The following is a 15,983-nucleotide window of genomic DNA, read 5'->3' as shown; positions in this document are numbered from 1 at the left end:
ACCCGACTGAGGAAGGAGGTTTGTCCTCAGCACTGCCGCCCGCTCTGCCTCGGTGCTGCATTTCTGCTTTAGGCTGAGCTTTTCTGTTCTGATGCCCCCGGCTGACAGGCCGAGCTCCTTCCTGGGCAGCGCAGGTACAGCAAAGTGGCTCAGCCTCTGCCGTAGTAAAAGCTGCCAATCACTGCTGGGGATGCGGGGGTGAGGGAAGCCGGGCGAAGGGAGGGGAAAAGAGGGATACGGCAAAACCCTGTGGCAAAGTTTCTGCAATAAAACCCTTCTAAAACATCCTTAGCCTCCGGCTTTGTCCTACATAGGCTCTTAGCGAAATTCCACTCGGATCCTGTAATGCTTCCCTCCTCCTCCCGGGTTTCCTTGGCAGCCCCGGCAGTGCGCTTGGCTCATAATGCCTCGCTGTTAAAAGCTCCGGATCGCGCTTTCACGGGGGCTGCGAGGCGAGCGGGACGGCCGCATCCCCGCTCCGTTTCCCGTCTCCGCGCCCGGCGCTCGGCCCTCCCCGTCCCCGTGCGCCCCGCAGCCTCCGGGAGCTCCGCGAGGCCGGGCCGGGCCGAAGGCTCCGGAGGGGAGGAGGAGGAGGAGGAGGAGGATGAGGGGGGGAAGCGGCTTCACGGGTACGCAGCGCGTCCGCAGGAAGAAATGAAATGAAACAGAACCGCGTTTAGAATAGAAACGGCGAAAGGCTAAAGAGCGCGGGCGCCGCGGGGTCGGGCAGCGCGGCCACAGCCGCCCCGCGGAGCCGCCGGAGCGCTCCCGGTTCCGCCGCGGTTCGGTCGGCGGCGGCCGCGGTCCCCGCGAGCGGCCCCGGTGCGGCGGCGCTTTGAGGCGCGGTAGGACGGAAGCAGCCGGCAGAGCGGAGAGGTGAGCATCGCCACCGCTGTTTATTTGGTTTCCTTCCAATCGTTCTCCCGCACCGCTCGGGGTCGGTTACCTTCCGGCGCTCGGGTGGGCGCTCCTCCGCCTCGCGACCGTTCCTCGGCCCCGCCGGTGAAGTTGAAATCTCTGCTACAGATGTCCAGACACAATTCTTGGTTCGTACGGCTCCAGCGCACAAGAATTGCGTTTGGACAATCAGGAGCAGAGATTCCCGTCCCGGACTCGCGGGGATCCGCCGGGGAAAATTCGGTGCGACCCTGGAAAAGAAGCACACGGCGGCCCCGACCCGGCACCGCTCTGCGGCTCCGCCAACTTTGGAGCTCCGCATCCCCGTTACCATCGAATGGCACCGCGAGGGGTTTCAATCCGACAACTCGTTTCTACCCCTCCTAAAAAAAAAAAAATAACAATAAAAATAAAAATAAATTTAAAAAGTGAAAAATTAAAAAAAAAATAGAAAAAAAAAATCAGCCCTTAAAAATATTAAACCGACACCAAGCCAAAATAAAAATAAAAATAGAATTATAATAACACTTAAAAAGCAGCAAACGAAAAGCAGCGGTACAAGCCGCCCGGAGCGGCCGCTCTGCAGCGGGGCGCGGGGTCGGCTGCTGCCGATGGGGCGCGGTGCCCCCGGGGCTGTGCGGGGCTCCCGATGGCTGCGGGATGCGGGCACGGAGCGACATCCCGCCACTCCCCCCCCCCCGGCCCCGCACTGCCGACCGCCGCAGCTTCGGAGAGAGAATCGGCCGCTCGCAACCGCATCGCCCGCAGAATTCGGGCACTTCGAACACCGCCGAAATTGACGAATTGCCCAAACGGGAAGGGAGCAAAATGAAAAATTAAGAATTAAAAAAAAAAAAATGTATGAAGAAAAGAAGAAATGAAGAGAAAAGAACAAAAATCCAAGCTTCTGCCCCCCCTCCCCTCTGCCCCCGGCCCCTTCTCACCGAGCGGCTCCCACGAAGTTGGGAACAAATCCCCCCCTCTTCCAACGAGGGAAAATCCCGGCCCGCTGCCGGCGCTTCCCCCGCGATGCCCCCCGCTCCCCCCGGGCAAAGCCGGGCTGCGGGAGGGGCGGTCGGACGGACGGACGGACTCCCGCATCCCCGGCGCTCCCGACCCGGCGGCGGAGGCGGCCCGCGGGGCTCCGAGTTTCCACGGGGCGCGGAAAGTGCGGCCCGCGGGGGCGGAGCGGGCGGCTCGGCGGGGCTCGGGGCTCCGCTGCACCTGCTGCCGGCCGGCACCTCCCCGAGCCGGGCCGGGCCGAGCCGAGCCGGCGCTGACCCGCGTCCTCCACGTTGTATCCAGCCGGGAGGGTCCCAAATCCGCCCGCGAGGGATGCGCACGCCGGGGCTCTGCGGGCTGCGCCGGGGCCGGGCAGGGCTTTTAGTTGAACGGCACAACAATAAATGTGTTGCAGAGCCGGCGAGAAAAGAATGGGGATGACCTTCAATTGGTACTGGATTTGAATAACACCACGGGGTGATAAATGCCCATTGTGTTTTAGGAGTAATGAATCTCCACTGTCTCTATAGCACAGAAACAGCAGCTGCAACCTGGAGCCAGCCATCTCTTAAAGACACAGCTCCCACCCGGCAGCCCCCGGCCCGGCTCGGCACGGCCCGGCGCGGCCCCGGCTGCCGTCCCCGCTGTGGGGTCCCGGGGTTCGCCCGCTCGGGGTGTCCCCTCCAGCCTCGGGGTTTCCCCTTTTGGGGGTCGCGCTCCCCCCGTCGCCCCCGCGGGATGCGGCCGTGTCCCCCCCCCCGCCCCCCTGATGGCGGCTTTGATTCCCCCCCGGCCCCTCTGCTCCGGGATCGGGGTGTCGGTGCCCGAGTCCCGCGGTGTTGGGGTCACCTGCACCCCGCGCTGTCCCCCCCCCTCTTATTCGCTCCCCCCCATCCCGTAGCAGCGAGTGCCGGGGATAAATAATGCTCATTGTAGTCCCCTGATGAATATTACCGACTCGCCGGGCCGGCAGCTGCGGGCAGAGCGGGGGCAGCGCCTGCTCCACCCGGCACGGGGGTCCCCGGCCCCGCGGGGTCCCTGCAGCCCCGGTGGGGAGCACGGGGCCGCTCCTTGCCTTCACCCATCGTTGCCCACTGGGCCGCGGGGGGACCCGGGCAGAGCCGCGGGGGGCTGCGGGGCCATGGGGGGCCATGGGGAGGGGGTCCGTGCCTCTCCTCGCCCCCCGCCCCCCAGCTCTTCGCACACTGCTCGGCCACGTGGGGGGAGGAAATGGCTCAGGGTGGAAGAGGGAATCCCGCGGCGCTGAAGATGCTCGGAGCAGCCTGCGGTGATGCTGCGCGTCCGCATCCCTGTCCCCGTCCCCACTTCCGTCTTTGTCCCCATCCCCATCATCTCCATCCCCATTGTCATCGCCATCACCATCCCCTTTGCCACCCCTGCTGCCCTCTACCATCCCATCCCATCCCTATTCCAGCCCTCAGCCCAGCACCAGACCTGCCAGGGGCCAGCTGAGGCCTGAGCACTGCGCCGGGGGCTGCGCTCCTTGGGGTGGCACAGCAGCATCCCAAGGACATGGGGACACTGCGACCCCACAGCCCGGTGACACGAGGACGTGAGGACACAGGGACACGGCGGCGGGCAGAGAGCGCGAGAATCAAAAGAAATCAGGTGGTGAAAAAATGAAAAAAGAGCATCAGCATCACCGGGGGCCTCGTGCTGGTGGCAGCCGCTGCTGGGAGCAGCAAAGTGCGGAGCCCCCACACTGCCTGGGGCATCATTTCAGCGCAGGGCTGCCGCTTTCAGCTCCTGTTCGTCCCCATCTCCCCCCCCCCCCCCCCCATCTTTTTTTTTTTAAGTCTCTTTCCCAAATCTCGGCCGAGTTAATGAAGTTATGTGATCCTATAAATGTTAATTGTCTCAACTTCTTCTCCCCTCTCCCTTCTTCTTTTTTTTTTTTTCATCTCTCCCCTCCTCGCCGCTTTCTGCTCCACTTGTAATAAAGAAAATATCTTGGCCGGTCTGAGCCAGTTGCTTGGCAACCCCAATTGAAAAAAAGAGAACAGAATGTAACCAATCCAAAGACAACCGAAAGATTTTGGTGACATGTGACCCCTCCGCAAAGGGCAGCCTTAAACTGTCCCTCCTGTCCTTTGCTCCTGACCATTGGGGTACCCCTGCCGGCCCCCCCAGCTCCGTACACCAATAAATATGGATTAGTGAAATACTTTTTCCCACACTGATGAAAAGCCGGGATTGATCTTTCCACCTCCTTTATGTACCAACCTGACAAGTTGCTAAACAAAATTAACAGGGGAGCGGGGCTGGGTTTGCCGTGGGGCTGTGAGTGCATCCCTGCGTCCCTGCAGGTCGGGTAACGGAATGCATTTTTGGCCCCAAATGGGAAAAACAGATCAGCTCAGCCCAATGCTTCCTCCCTGTGTGTCTCGAGCACTGTCTTGCTGCACTTTGCCGGAGAGTCCCCGCAAATTAAATCTCATCCTGGAGGAAAATAACGGGGAAAAAAAAAAAAAAAAAGGAAAACCAAAGCGGGGTGGCGTTGGGGTTTGGATCCGCTTTGCCCCCAGCCCCCCTCCTGCTGCCCCGTTCCGGGCAGCGAATGCCTCCCAGCCCCAGGAGCAGCACCTCGCCAGCTCCCATCCGCCCGCAGCTGCCAGGAAAAAAAATAAATAGGGCGAGGAGAGCGTGAGGAAACCAATGGCCGCGGTTCCAGCTCCGGCAGCGCCGTCCAGCACCGGAGAAAAATATTTCTCCTGTTTAAAAAAAAAAGAAAGAAAGAAAAAGCAAAGCGCTCTCAGCGCGGCCTCAGAGCGCTGCCGCTGTCCGGGACGTGCGCTGAGCTCCGCGCTGCCGACACCGTGAGTTGGGCGCTGTGGAAGCGCTGCTCGGGCCGGTCGCGGCAGGGGGGTTCGCCGTGGGTCGGGGCTGAGGGAGGTCGGAGCCGCCCCACGGGGCGGTGGGGACCCCGCGGTGGCCGCAGGGATCCCCGGTGGCAGCCGGTGGGACGCGGGAGGACGGATCCCCACGCACAATGCATCGGCCCCGCTCCTGAGCCGGGAGCCGGAGCCCCTTTCCCAGCGCCGAGCGCCTTTGTCTCGCCTTTGTGATGGAAAGAGTCCCTCCTAAATCAATGCCATGACACCGGCATTGTCTCCTCGCTAGGAGTTTTTAAACTTTTCCCCCCCGAGGTCAGGAATGCGGCCGGGTTCTATGGGGACGGAGGAGCTCGGGTGGGTGGGGGGCTGCGGGGTCACGCTGGCTCGGCGGGTCAGCCGAAAACAAAACCTTTTGAAATACCTACCCTCCATCACTGCCAACATTGTCCCCTGCCAGCGGGGGCCTGGCACGGCCCTTCAATGCCTCCAGCCCGGCCGCTGTCCACCCCAGCGGTCAGCATCTGGGAGCGGACAGAAGGGCATTGTGCGGGGACAGCTTTGTTTTCGGTCACAGCTGCCCGGGCTGGGACGGGGCCGAGCCGAAGTGCCGGTGGGTGGGAGAGGAAGGAGGGGACGGAGGGGACGGCAGCGCACGGGTCAGCGCCTCGCGGGGGGGATCCGTCCCGTCGGTGCCGGTTGGGGCGCTCTGATGTCACCGTCCGTCCAAAGGGTGCAGAGGGGACGGAGTGTGGGGAGCCCTGGGGGGCTGGCATTGCCATAATGGGACCGGGACAGCCCGGGGCTGGGGACCTGGAGGCGTGTTGGTGGCATCCCTCTGGTTCGGGATGAGGAGCAGGGGCTGCGCTGGTGGTGCAAGCCCTGATTTGGGGCCAGGTATCCCTGTGATTTTCGGCTGGAGACCAGGAGCTGCGCCGGTGTTGTGTCCCAAGGTTGAGTCTCGGGATCAGGAGGTGCATCCCTCTGGTTCCCAGCCTCCATTTCCCCTCTCTTGGCAGTGTCCCTGTGCCCCTGCTGGGTCCCATGTGGGGACTGCAGGTGTGGTCCAGCCCAAAAGAGCCGTGCGTGGGGCTGAGCATCCCGTGTACCACCTGCAGGGACAGCGCTTGGCCGGAGCACAGCTGTGCCGTGGCACTGAGCATCCCTGCTCCAGCTGTGGCTGAAGAAGGCTGTGCCCTCCCCAGTATCTGCAGCACCGCCGGCTCTGCCTGGCCCAGGCGAAGGCTGACATCCCAGGGCTCAGTGCTCATTTTCTGTCCCATTTGCATCAGTACAGCTCCCCCCACACCCAGCACAGAGATGCAGCCCCCGCTGCTCCCCCCCCCCCCCCCCGCTCCTCTTGGGTGGCCCCAAATCCCCCTGGATTTTCCCAGCTGGGCAATGAGGTTTGGAGGCTCCGGGTTCGTTGCTGTTATTTTTACCCGGCTGTTGAGGAGCAGAGCGGATGGGTTTAGCAGAGCTGGAAGCAGAACGCTGGAGGGAGGAGAGCCCAGCCCTGATCTACACAACAGCTGGAGGTGGTGGAATGGGGAATGGGGCTGCGGGGTGGGGGGGGCAGCAGGGAGACGTGCCTCAGTTTCTCCATTTGGTGCTGGGGACACCTGGGGGCACCCGGAGTGGCAGGGAGAGCTTTTGCAATGAAATAAGTTTACAAATAAGGGATTGTTGGAGGCTGGGAGGTTTGTGCCGACCTCTGGCCACGCGGCGTCTCAGTGGTTCCATTTCTATAGGTGTAGCTTCACGTATTGATTCGTGTTTTGTGCACCCACATCTGAACCTTTTGGAGGAACGTGACGTTGGAGGAACCTGGAGCTTTGCAAAGGCTTCACTGAGAAACGTAACGAATGTGACGGAAGGGGTGGAGACAGGAGGTGAGGGTGGCCAAAACCTCAGCCCTGCAGCCAAAAGTAACTGGGAAATAAAAAGAAAACATATGGATGGAAAATTCACTGTGCAGGAGGGGGGGGTCAGTGCCAGGCTGGGGCTGAGCCGGGGGTGCAGGGCTGGGGCTGAGCTCCTGGGCCGGGGGGGGGGGGGGGGAAGGTGGAGGGGTGCTGGGCTGCCCAAAACCCCGCTCTGATTTCAGCACTCAGCTGCCCCAGATCAGCTCAGCACAGCTGGGAGGGCGGGTGCTGGTGGGAGAGATCTTACAGCCCTCAGGGAATAACATTGGATTTTATACGTGATTTGTCCTGGAGGCTGGGTGGGAAAGGGCATTTTGGGATGGGATGGAATGGCATGGGATGGAACCCAACAGGATGCAATGGGATGCAATGCAATGGGATGCAATGAGATGGGACATGGTAGGATGGGATGGGAAGGGATGGGATGGGAAGGGATGGGATGGGAAGGGATGGGATGGGATGGAACCCAATAGGATGCAATGGGATGCAATGCAATGGGATGTGAGGGGATGGGGTGCAGTGAGATGGGACATGGTAGGATGGGATGGGATGGGATGGGACGGGATGGGATGGGATGGGATGGGTCCCAATAGGATGCAATGGGATGCAGTGGGATATGATGGGATGAAATGTGATAGGATGTGATGGGATGCAATAGGATGCAGTGCAATGGCAGACAGTGCAATAGGATGCAGCGGGGTGGATGCAGTGCAGTAAGATGTGAGAGGATGGGATTCAGTGCAAGGGGATACAGTGCGATGTGATGGGTTGGGATGAGATGGATGGGATGGGTTGGAATGGGATGGAATAAGGTGTGATGTGATGCAATGCAATGGGATTTGATGGGATGCTGTGTGAGGGGATGCAATGTGAGGGGATATGATGCAGTGCTGCCAGGCTTGATGTTGGCTCAGAGGCACTGTGGGCTGCAGCAGCCCCATGACAGCAGTGGAGGTGTCAGGGCAGAGTGAGATGAGGGGGGTGGTCACCCCGAGGCAAAGGCCAGGCAGCTCCCCCTGCTCCTTCCTGTTTGTTTTCCTGATTGCACGGCCAAAGCAGCTTGCTAGGTGATGTCAGACACTCAGTGAGCTCTGAGGGTGCTGGGTTGTAACGTGCACAGGCAGCAGTGGCTGTAAGAGGCACAGTGTTTGTTCTCCTGTGCCTGTTCCAGCCCACTGTGCCTCTGTGCTCTGCTCTTTGCATTGCTCCATGCCTCAGTTTCCCCAGGCTGAGGTGCAGCATTGGCTCCCCGTGCCCAGGAGACGCCAGGGTGAACCTGCAGGGGGTTTTGCAGGGGAGAAATTGCTGCCCGGCTGCTGGGAGCTCTGCTCTCTGCCTTTTTGAGAACCAGAACTCTCCAAATCCTGCTCTGGCACCAAAATCCTGCTGTATCATTGCTATTCACGGCCCGTGACCCCTGGGAGGGGATGCAGGGAGCTGGGGGTGTGAGAATGGTGGTGTGTGGGAGTGGAGGGGTGGAGGAGTACAGGGGATGTGGAGCTGTAGGGTTAGAAGGGTGCAGGGATATATAGGGGAAGAGGGAAGCGGGGATGTGGGAGTGGAGGGAGGTAGGAGAAATGGGATGAGGGGTTGTAGGAGAGTAGGATTGGAAGGAGGCAGGGATATATAAGGATGGATGGATTAGGGATGTAGGGGTAGAGAGATGTAAGGATGTGGGGATAGATGTGGCAACACAGAGATGTAGGGGCGGAGCGATGAAGGGATGGAGGAATGGAGGGATGTAGCCATGTAGAAAGCGGAGGGATGCGGGGATGAAGAAGCGATGCAGGGTGGCAGAGACGGAGGGATGCAGGGATACACATGTGGGGGCGTAGGAGTGAAGGGCTGTGGGGCGAGGGCTGCAGACCCGAGGCAGGGATCGGCCCCGCAGCCCCACGCCGCGCCCCCTCCCCGGCCGGCCCCGTCGCACCCCGCAGGGCCGGGAGGTGGCAGCAGCGGCCGCGCTGAGCGCAGCGCTCCGTGGATCCCGGAGGATCGGGGCTGATCGGCACCGGGAGCACCGCGCCGTGCGGGGCCGTGCGGGGCTTTGGGGTCCCGCAGCCCCTCTGCATCGCTGTGAGGCGCCGGGGGGCTCCGCAAAGACAACGTCCCCAAAAACACTGCTCTGACCGCGGGCTGTAAGCAGAGCTGCAAGGCGCTCTGATGTTCCCAGTGCCCCCCGCATTCATTTTCTCTCTCCTTTCCTTCTTCCAGGTGCGGTTGGATCCCTTCGTCCTCAGGCGCATTTCAGACGTGCCAGCAGCAATGCGGGATGGAGCTGCGGGACGCGTCGGCAGCAGACGGGCGGCTGCAGTGCGGGGTGGGTGCGAGGTTTGGTGGCACACCGCGACCCCCAGGCGGAGCAGCGGGGTCCGTAGGGCGAGGGGTGCCCGGCATGGCTATGGGTTGGGGCTGTGGGTTGGGGCTGTGGGTTGGGGCTGTGGGTTGGGCTGTGGGTTGGGGCTGTGTGTTGGGGCTGTGGGTTGGGGCTGATGGGCGCTTTCTCGGTGGGACGTGGCCCCTCCCAGACTGTGCTGCATTTATGGCTTTGGGGTTAACCAACATTTTTGGCCCGAAGTCCCGAGGGGTGGCTGGCAGCGCGGACACGTTGCAAACGCCGTAAGGCCTGCAACCGTTCAGCCGGGGGTGGGAAGCACCTCGTTGGGGCCGGGCACCTCGGGAATGAACGAGCTGAGACCCCCGGCCCCCAGCCGCCTCCACCATCTTTGCTGTGCGGAGCCCCGGGGGGCACACGGGGATGCATGAAGCCCCGGTAGGGTCCTCAGGGCGAGGGAGCGTTGCCCTAAAGCTGGCTGTCATCCCAGTGGGGTTTTGGGGTTCTTTGTGATGCCGGCTTGTTTTGAATATAAAAATAATATCAAGAACTCCTTTCCTCCGCACGAACCTGGGAGCGTCCCCCCGGCCCTCGTCCGTACTTCCATCTCCCGGTGTCGGGAGCGGGGGGGGGGGGTCTCTATAGAGGCTGGGCCGGAGGCGGGGGCCCATCCCGTGCTCGAGTCCCGCCCCGTCCCCGCCCGCCGCCGCTGCCCTCCGCCATGGGGCCGCTGCGCTGCGCTGCGCTCTTGCTGCTGCTGCTGCTGGGCACCGGGACCGGCACTGGGGGCGGCCCCGAACCCCCCCGGGTGGTGCTGGCCCTCCTGGCCCGCAATGCGCAGCACTCGCTGCCTCATTGCCTGGGGGCTCTGGAGAGCCTGGACTTCCCCGCGCGGAACATCGCGCTGTGGTGAGGGTGGGGGAACCGGGAGCACCCCCAGGTCCTAGGGGGATATGGGGGCGGTGGGTGGGGAGGGGGAGCGGAAGGAGTGGGGGTCCTGGGGGAGCGGTACGTGGGGAGTGGGGGGCTCCGGGGAAAATGGGGGAGTGGGGACATGTGGGAGCTCGGGAGGGGTGGGGGACACGGGGAGCGGGATCCGAGGGGAACAGGGACCTTAGAGGGGTGTCCCCATTCCTTCAGGGTCCTCTCAAGGATCGGGGAATAAGGATCCGGGGTGGGGGGGAATGGGGACCTGGAGGAGTGGGGACTGCATGGGGATCCCGTTGGGGCGCGGGGAACCCGTGGTGGTGGCACCCCGTGGCCACAAAGGGGTTGTGGCTGCGTGGGGGGCTCTGAGAGGCTGTGGGAGCAGCGGGGTGGGGGCACAGCGCTGCAGCGGGGGAACGGAGACCCCTCACTGTTTCCCTCCTGGATTTGTAGGGCTGGTGTGCGTGAGGGAGCACCCTGAGCTCGTGGGGGCCTTCCACATCCTCAGGGATGGGCGCTGCCTCCCTCTCCCCATAGAGACTGTCCTGTCCCCTCCATTGCCCAAGCACAACCTCCCCAAACCCCTTTTATACCGTGCAGAGGGTGGGAGAGGAGTCCCCGTTCCTCCTCTTCCCCTCTCCTTTGCAGCCGCCACATGCTGGAGTGGAAACTTTTACGGGGGATGAGGTGGGGGCTGGCGGGGAGGGGTCCCGCTGGGGGGAGGCAGGGCTGGGGGGAGCCGAGGGGCCGCTTTGGTCCTGCCGCCCCCTGGAGACCCTCTGAAGAGCAGCCGGTGGCCGGGGACGCAGCGGGACTCAGAGGGGCAGGAGTGGGGGAATGGGGTTGGGAAGCTGACGTTGGGGCTGACGGGGGCTGAGAGCAAGCGAGAGCCGCAGCACGGCGGTGGGGAAGCAATGACCCCTTTGCCTTTCCCTCCCCGGCGAACGCAGCCGTGGTTCCTCCAAATTACACGTTGCCTTTCCGAGCGAGCCCTGCTCCCCTCTGCTGCTCAGCCTCTCGGTGTGGTTGGGCAGGGAGGGGTCTGTGCCCGGGGGGACCCCAAGGACCCCAAGCACCGCGGGACTGACGTGCCCCCTCCTCCCCCCCCCAGGTGTGCGACGGACCACAACTCAGACAACACGACGGCGATGCTGCAGGAATGGCTGCAGGCAGTGGGCAGCAATTACCACTCGGTGGCATGGAAGGCAGAAGAGGGGCCCAGGTGCAGCCGGGGGGGGACAACCCCGTGTTGTGCTCCTCTCCTTGCACCTCTCCCCTGTGTGCACAGGGGGTTTTTGCAGGGCTTTTTGCATGCGTGCTGCTGCCAGCTCAGCTCGGCGCTGACTCAGGCGGACGGCATGCAGTGTGTGCACTGAGTTTGTGCGTTCCCAGCCCGCACTGTTAACCCTCTGCCTTCCCCCCACTGCACAGTGCTTACCCTGATGAGCTCGGCCCCAAGCACTGGAGCGACAAACGCTATGAAAACCTGATGAGGCTGAAGCAGGAGGCTCTGAGCTACGCCCGGGGGCTGCGGGCAGATTACATCCTGGTAGGGAGAAGGCAGCAGGCGGGTGTCGTGATACATGGGATACATGGGGTGTGGGTGTCCCCACGCCTCCAGCACCAGCTCTGTCCCCGCAGTTTGTGGACACAGACAGCATCCTGACCAACAACCAGACCCTCACCTTCCTCATGGCGCAGAACAAGTCGGTGGTGGCCCCGATGTTGGACTCGCAGACCTTCTACTCCAACTTCTGGTGTGGGATAACGCCCCAGGTACGGCCCAGAAGCCCTGGGGGGCTGCTCAGCACTGTGTCCTGGGCACTGGCACTGTCACACCGCTGTGTTACAGGGCTTCTATCGCCGCACGGCTGACTATTTCCCCACCAAGAACCGGCAGCGCCGGGGCTGCTTCGCCGTGCCCATGGTGTACGCCACCTTCCTGATCGACCTGCGGAAGGAGGAGACAGCACAGCTGGCCTTCTACCCACCCCATCCCAACTACACCTGGGCTTTCGACGACATCATTGTCTTTGCCTACTCCTGCCAGGAGGCCGGTGAGGATCAGTGGTCTGGGGAGGGCTGGGGTCAGCCTCTGTGGTGCTCACCCCCTCGCCCTGCAGGTGCTGAGGTCCACGTGTGCAACCAGCAGCGCTTTGGCTACATCAACGTCCCTGTGAAGGCTCACCAGACTCTGGAGGATGAGCGTGTCAACTTTGTGCATCTCACACTGGAGGCCATGGGTGAGCTCCAGGGGGTCCCCGTGCTGTTCCTGGCAGTGACAGAGGGCTGCAGGCTCCATGGAAGGGATTTTCCATCTCTCTGCAGTGGATGGTCCCCCCATGCAGCGCTCCAGGCACATCTCCGTCCCACCCAAACCACTCACTAAATTGGGCTTTGATGAGGTAAATGCCCCCCATGCCTCCCCTTCACACCTCCTACCCTGGTGTTCAGCCGACCCCGTGTCCCCTGTCTCACACTGCAGTGATGTGCCCTCCTTCTGCTGCCCCAGTGAGACTCTTCTCTTCCTCCCCAGATCTTCCTCATCAATCTGGTGAGGCGGCCGGACCGGCGCCGGCGGATGCTGGAGTCCCTGCAGGAGCTGGAGATCGCTGCACGGGTGGTGGATGCAGTGGATGGGAGGTGACAGCGTAGTGTCACCCTGGGAGGGAGCTGGGTGCTGGGGACACCGTGCTGACCCACCCTTTCATCTTGCAGCACCCTCAACAGCAGTGACATCAAGGTGCTGGGAGTGGACCTGCTGCCGGGGTACTATGACCCCTTCTCTGGCCGCACACTCACCAAGGGGGAGGTTGGATGCTTCCTGAGCCATTACAACATCTGGAAGGAGGTATGGGGCTGAGGGGCACCAGCACAGGTAGGGACCCTCTGTACAACATCTGTCTGGAGAACCTGGGGAGGGGGGTCTCTCCTTCAGGGTGAGTGGCTCCAGTATGGCACAGTATAACCCAATATGGCCCAGTGTAGGTCAGCAGCTCTGTGTCCTCCCCACAGATCGTGTCCCAGGGGCTGCAGCGCGTGCTGGTCTTTGAGGACGACGTGCGCTTTGAGGTGTCCTTCCCAGCCCGGCTGCAGAGGCTGATGGAGGAACTGGAGGGGGCACGGCACGACTGGGACCTCATGTAGGTGCTGGGGACGAGGGGTGCAGGGTGAGCGCTGGGCCGGCTCTGACCACTCGCCCTGCAGCTACCTGGGGAGGAAGCAAGTGAATGCAGAGGATGAAGTTCCTGTGGAGGGTGTCCGGAACCTGGTGGTAGCTGGATATTCCTACTGGACCCTGGCGTACGCCATCTCCCTCCGTGGCGCGCAGAAGCTGCTGGCTGCTGAGCCCCTCTCCAAAATGCTGCCTGTGGATGAGTTCCTGCCCATCATGTACGACAAACACCCCAAGTAAGGAGCAGGGCTGCGCTGCTGTGGGAACATGTGGTTCTTCTCCATTGCCACCATCCCACCCCGTCTCTCCCCTCCGCCCTGGCTGGAAGAAAACATCTGCAGCATGAGCTCATTCCCCCCCAGCCCCGCCTGGCCGCCGGCTGCTGGAAAATGGCCCTCTGCCAGCACGGGGCGGCAGGGATGGAGCTGGGGTGTGGGGCTGGCCTTGTGGAGGGCTCAGCCTCACTGGGGGCACCTCACCGGGTGGGGGGTCCTGGAGGGGAGGCAGCTGGAGGTGGGCAAGCGCTGGAAGAGAGGACATGGGCAAAGGGGAGAGCAGGATGGTAAAATGAAGGGTTGGAAGGGGGGGGCACTCTGAGCACACAGCATCTCTGGTGCCAATGTCACTCTCAAAACAGTGCCATCCCCCGTGCACGCACTCCATTGCTGTGTTCTCCATCACTCCTTATGTGTCCTTCTCCTCCTGCTTTCCCCAGCGAGGACTACAAGCGACACTTTGCCCCACGGGACCTGCAGGTGTTCTCGGCTCACCCACTCCTGGTTTATCCCACTCACTACGCTGGGGACAGCAACTGGCTGAGCGACACGGAGACCTCCACCATCTGGGATGATGACTCCAAACAGACAGGCTGGGTGGGCTCACAGAAGAGCCTGAGGGACCTGCGGGATGGTGGGGGGTATCTTCGCTCTGCATCCCATGATGAGCTCTGAGGGTGCTGGTGCTGGACGTGGACACCCCCTGGGAGCAGCCAGACTCTCCTCACCCACCCATGGGAAGGCATTGGTGAGCAGAGGGCTTACTCCTGCCTGGACCACTAGCAGGGATGCTCACTGCTTTTCTCCATAGGGACCAGGCATCGTGACCCAGGGGGGACCATCGTTGATTGGGTTCTCCCCACGGCATGCTCCAAAGTGGGATTTGTCCCTGGGGCTGTTGGCAAAATGGTGCCTAGACAGACGGAGGGGCTGCCAGACTGTGGTGCTCTGGCTCTGTACTCTCCTGAGTAGTGCAAACTGTTTTTTGGACGTCGCATGTGGATTTGCTGATTCAGGAGGAGGGGGGAAGGCCCTGGAAGTGCACATGTGGCCTCCTGCCACCCCTGCCTGTTCCATATCTGGGCCGAAGCCCAGGAGGATTAAAACCAACTGTGTTGGAGCTGACGTTCCTGGCTGCAAGCTGTGCTGGGCAGAGCTGCCCCCAGGTAAAACCGATGACAGTGCCTTCCCTCATTTGTTCTGATGCTCTCAGCAGAGGTTTTGGCCTTTGGACTGAAAACCTTTTGCTAATTTGAGCACCAGGATTTGCAGCTGAGTCCTGCTGGTCTCTGGCATGTGTCACGTCTGTGGCCAGATTTGGAGGAGGATGTTTGCTTTACAAGAGTGTTTGTTTTGCGCTAAAACTTCAAGTCCCCAGAGCAAGTGAACACTATGCAGGGCAATTCTTGGTTGAAAACTGGTGGAGAGAAGCAAGTCCCTTGAAAATGCTGCAACTGACCCTAGACAGGGTGGGCTGGGGGAGAGGTGAGCTTCTTGCCAAGTCCCCAGAGCTGCGGCTCTCCCCTCTATTGCTCCCGTGGCTGAGGTATCCTGGATGCAGACCTTGCAGGGTGAGGAGATTGGGATGGGAGCTGTAAGCAGAGGGTGAAGTTTGGGTGCCAGCTGGAGCAGAGGAAGGAGGTGGCAGGTCCCAGGGTGCGTTCCAGTGCCTGCTGGGATGTGGGCATGGAGCTGCTGTGCTTGCAGCTTGTAGCTCAAACAGGACACATGCAGCAGAACACCAAGCTTTTGGGATGCTGGAGTGGTGCTGGAGCATAGAAGGCATTCCCTAGCAGCTCTGGCAGGAGAGCTGTAACAAAGCTGGCCAGGAGCTTTCAGAAACTCCAATGTTTTGGCAGAAAACAGCCTAACTCAGAAACTATGACAGCCTGAAACCTCTCCACTAGTTGCTCCAGCTCCATGGGAGCAGACTAGTCTGCTGGTGAGCTAGGAAATTCCAGGCAGCTCTGCCTTTCTGTGCCACGGGGTGCTGGGACACCTTTACTGCACAGCCACAATGTGGGGCACCAACAGATGCTGAGGGGAAAGGGATGTTTGTGCAGGGGAATGCGTGGGGTGTGCTGAGTGAGGCTGCAGCCACCAGCAGGGACCTCAGGGAGGGACTGAGGACAGCAGTGGTGAAGGGGCAGAAGGCGCTGGGCTCCCACAGGCAGCTGAAGGGTGAGGGGACGGCGCTGGAGCTGCCCCATGGCTGCCCCGGCCGTGCAGGGCCCGGCTCCAAGGAACACGGGTCTGGAAGAGGCTGTGCTGGGCTGCGCCAGGGCTGCGCGCTCCTGCCAGGCCTGGCAGCCAGGCCGATTGTTTCCATGTTCGCTGCGCTGCCAGACAGCGTCAGGGAGGAGGAGGGAGAGGAGGAAAAAGGGGGAGAGCCTGGAGCGGGGCTTCGTGTGGGACAGGGCTCAGTGGGAGCTGGGGACTGCGAGCCCTGAGGTGGGGCGGCACTGTCCTATGGGGGGTCAAGCACGCTGCAGGGCGCAAACACAGGCCAGACCCCGCAGCGTCCCGCTGAGGAGAAGGACAAATCCCCCCGTTAGCCTCTAAGTGACCCCGACACGGGACGACGCCAGGTCTGTA

General features: G+C 62.0%; 1 protein-coding gene across 1 annotated transcript; it reads left to right on the top strand.

Moving 5' to 3' along the window:
- Positions 1 to 6,504: 6,504 nt before the first annotated feature.
- Positions 6,505 to 15,021, top strand: CERCAM (cerebral endothelial cell adhesion molecule). Its single transcript, XM_048966018.1, has 13 exons — positions 6,505 to 6,643; positions 8,891 to 8,996; positions 11,050 to 11,160; positions 11,370 to 11,487; positions 11,580 to 11,714; positions 11,791 to 11,995; positions 12,062 to 12,181; positions 12,267 to 12,343; positions 12,475 to 12,581; positions 12,657 to 12,789; positions 12,954 to 13,081; positions 13,146 to 13,349; positions 13,829 to 15,021. The coding sequence occupies exons 3-13, from the start codon at positions 11,087 to 11,089 to the stop codon at positions 14,061 to 14,063; spliced, it is 1,536 nt and encodes a 511-aa protein (XP_048821975.1). The 5' UTR covers positions 6,505 to 6,643; positions 8,891 to 8,996; positions 11,050 to 11,086; the 3' UTR covers positions 14,064 to 15,021.
- The last annotated feature ends 962 nt before the right edge of the window (positions 15,022 to 15,983 follow it).

The sequence above is a fragment of the Lagopus muta genome, chromosome 19 (assembly GCF_023343835.1).
Source record: "Lagopus muta isolate bLagMut1 chromosome 19, bLagMut1 primary, whole genome shotgun sequence".
NCBI lineage: Eukaryota > Metazoa > Chordata > Aves > Galliformes > Phasianidae > Lagopus > Lagopus muta.
Note: the sequence above shows the minus strand (reverse complement) of the source record. Positions and strands in the feature narration are given on the sequence as shown.

Coding starts and splice junctions, on each gene's coding strand:
- CERCAM (XM_048966018.1), top strand. CDS start 11,087: ATGCTGCAGGAATGGCTGCAGGCAGTGGGCAGCAATTACCACTCGGTG. Junction 11,715..11,790: donor GGTGTGGGATAACGCCCCAG/GTACGGCCCAGA, acceptor GCTGTGTTACAG/GGCTTCTATCGCCGCACGGC. Junction 13,082..13,145: donor CGGCACGACTGGGACCTCAT/GTAGGTGCTGGG, acceptor CTCGCCCTGCAG/CTACCTGGGGAGGAAGCAAG.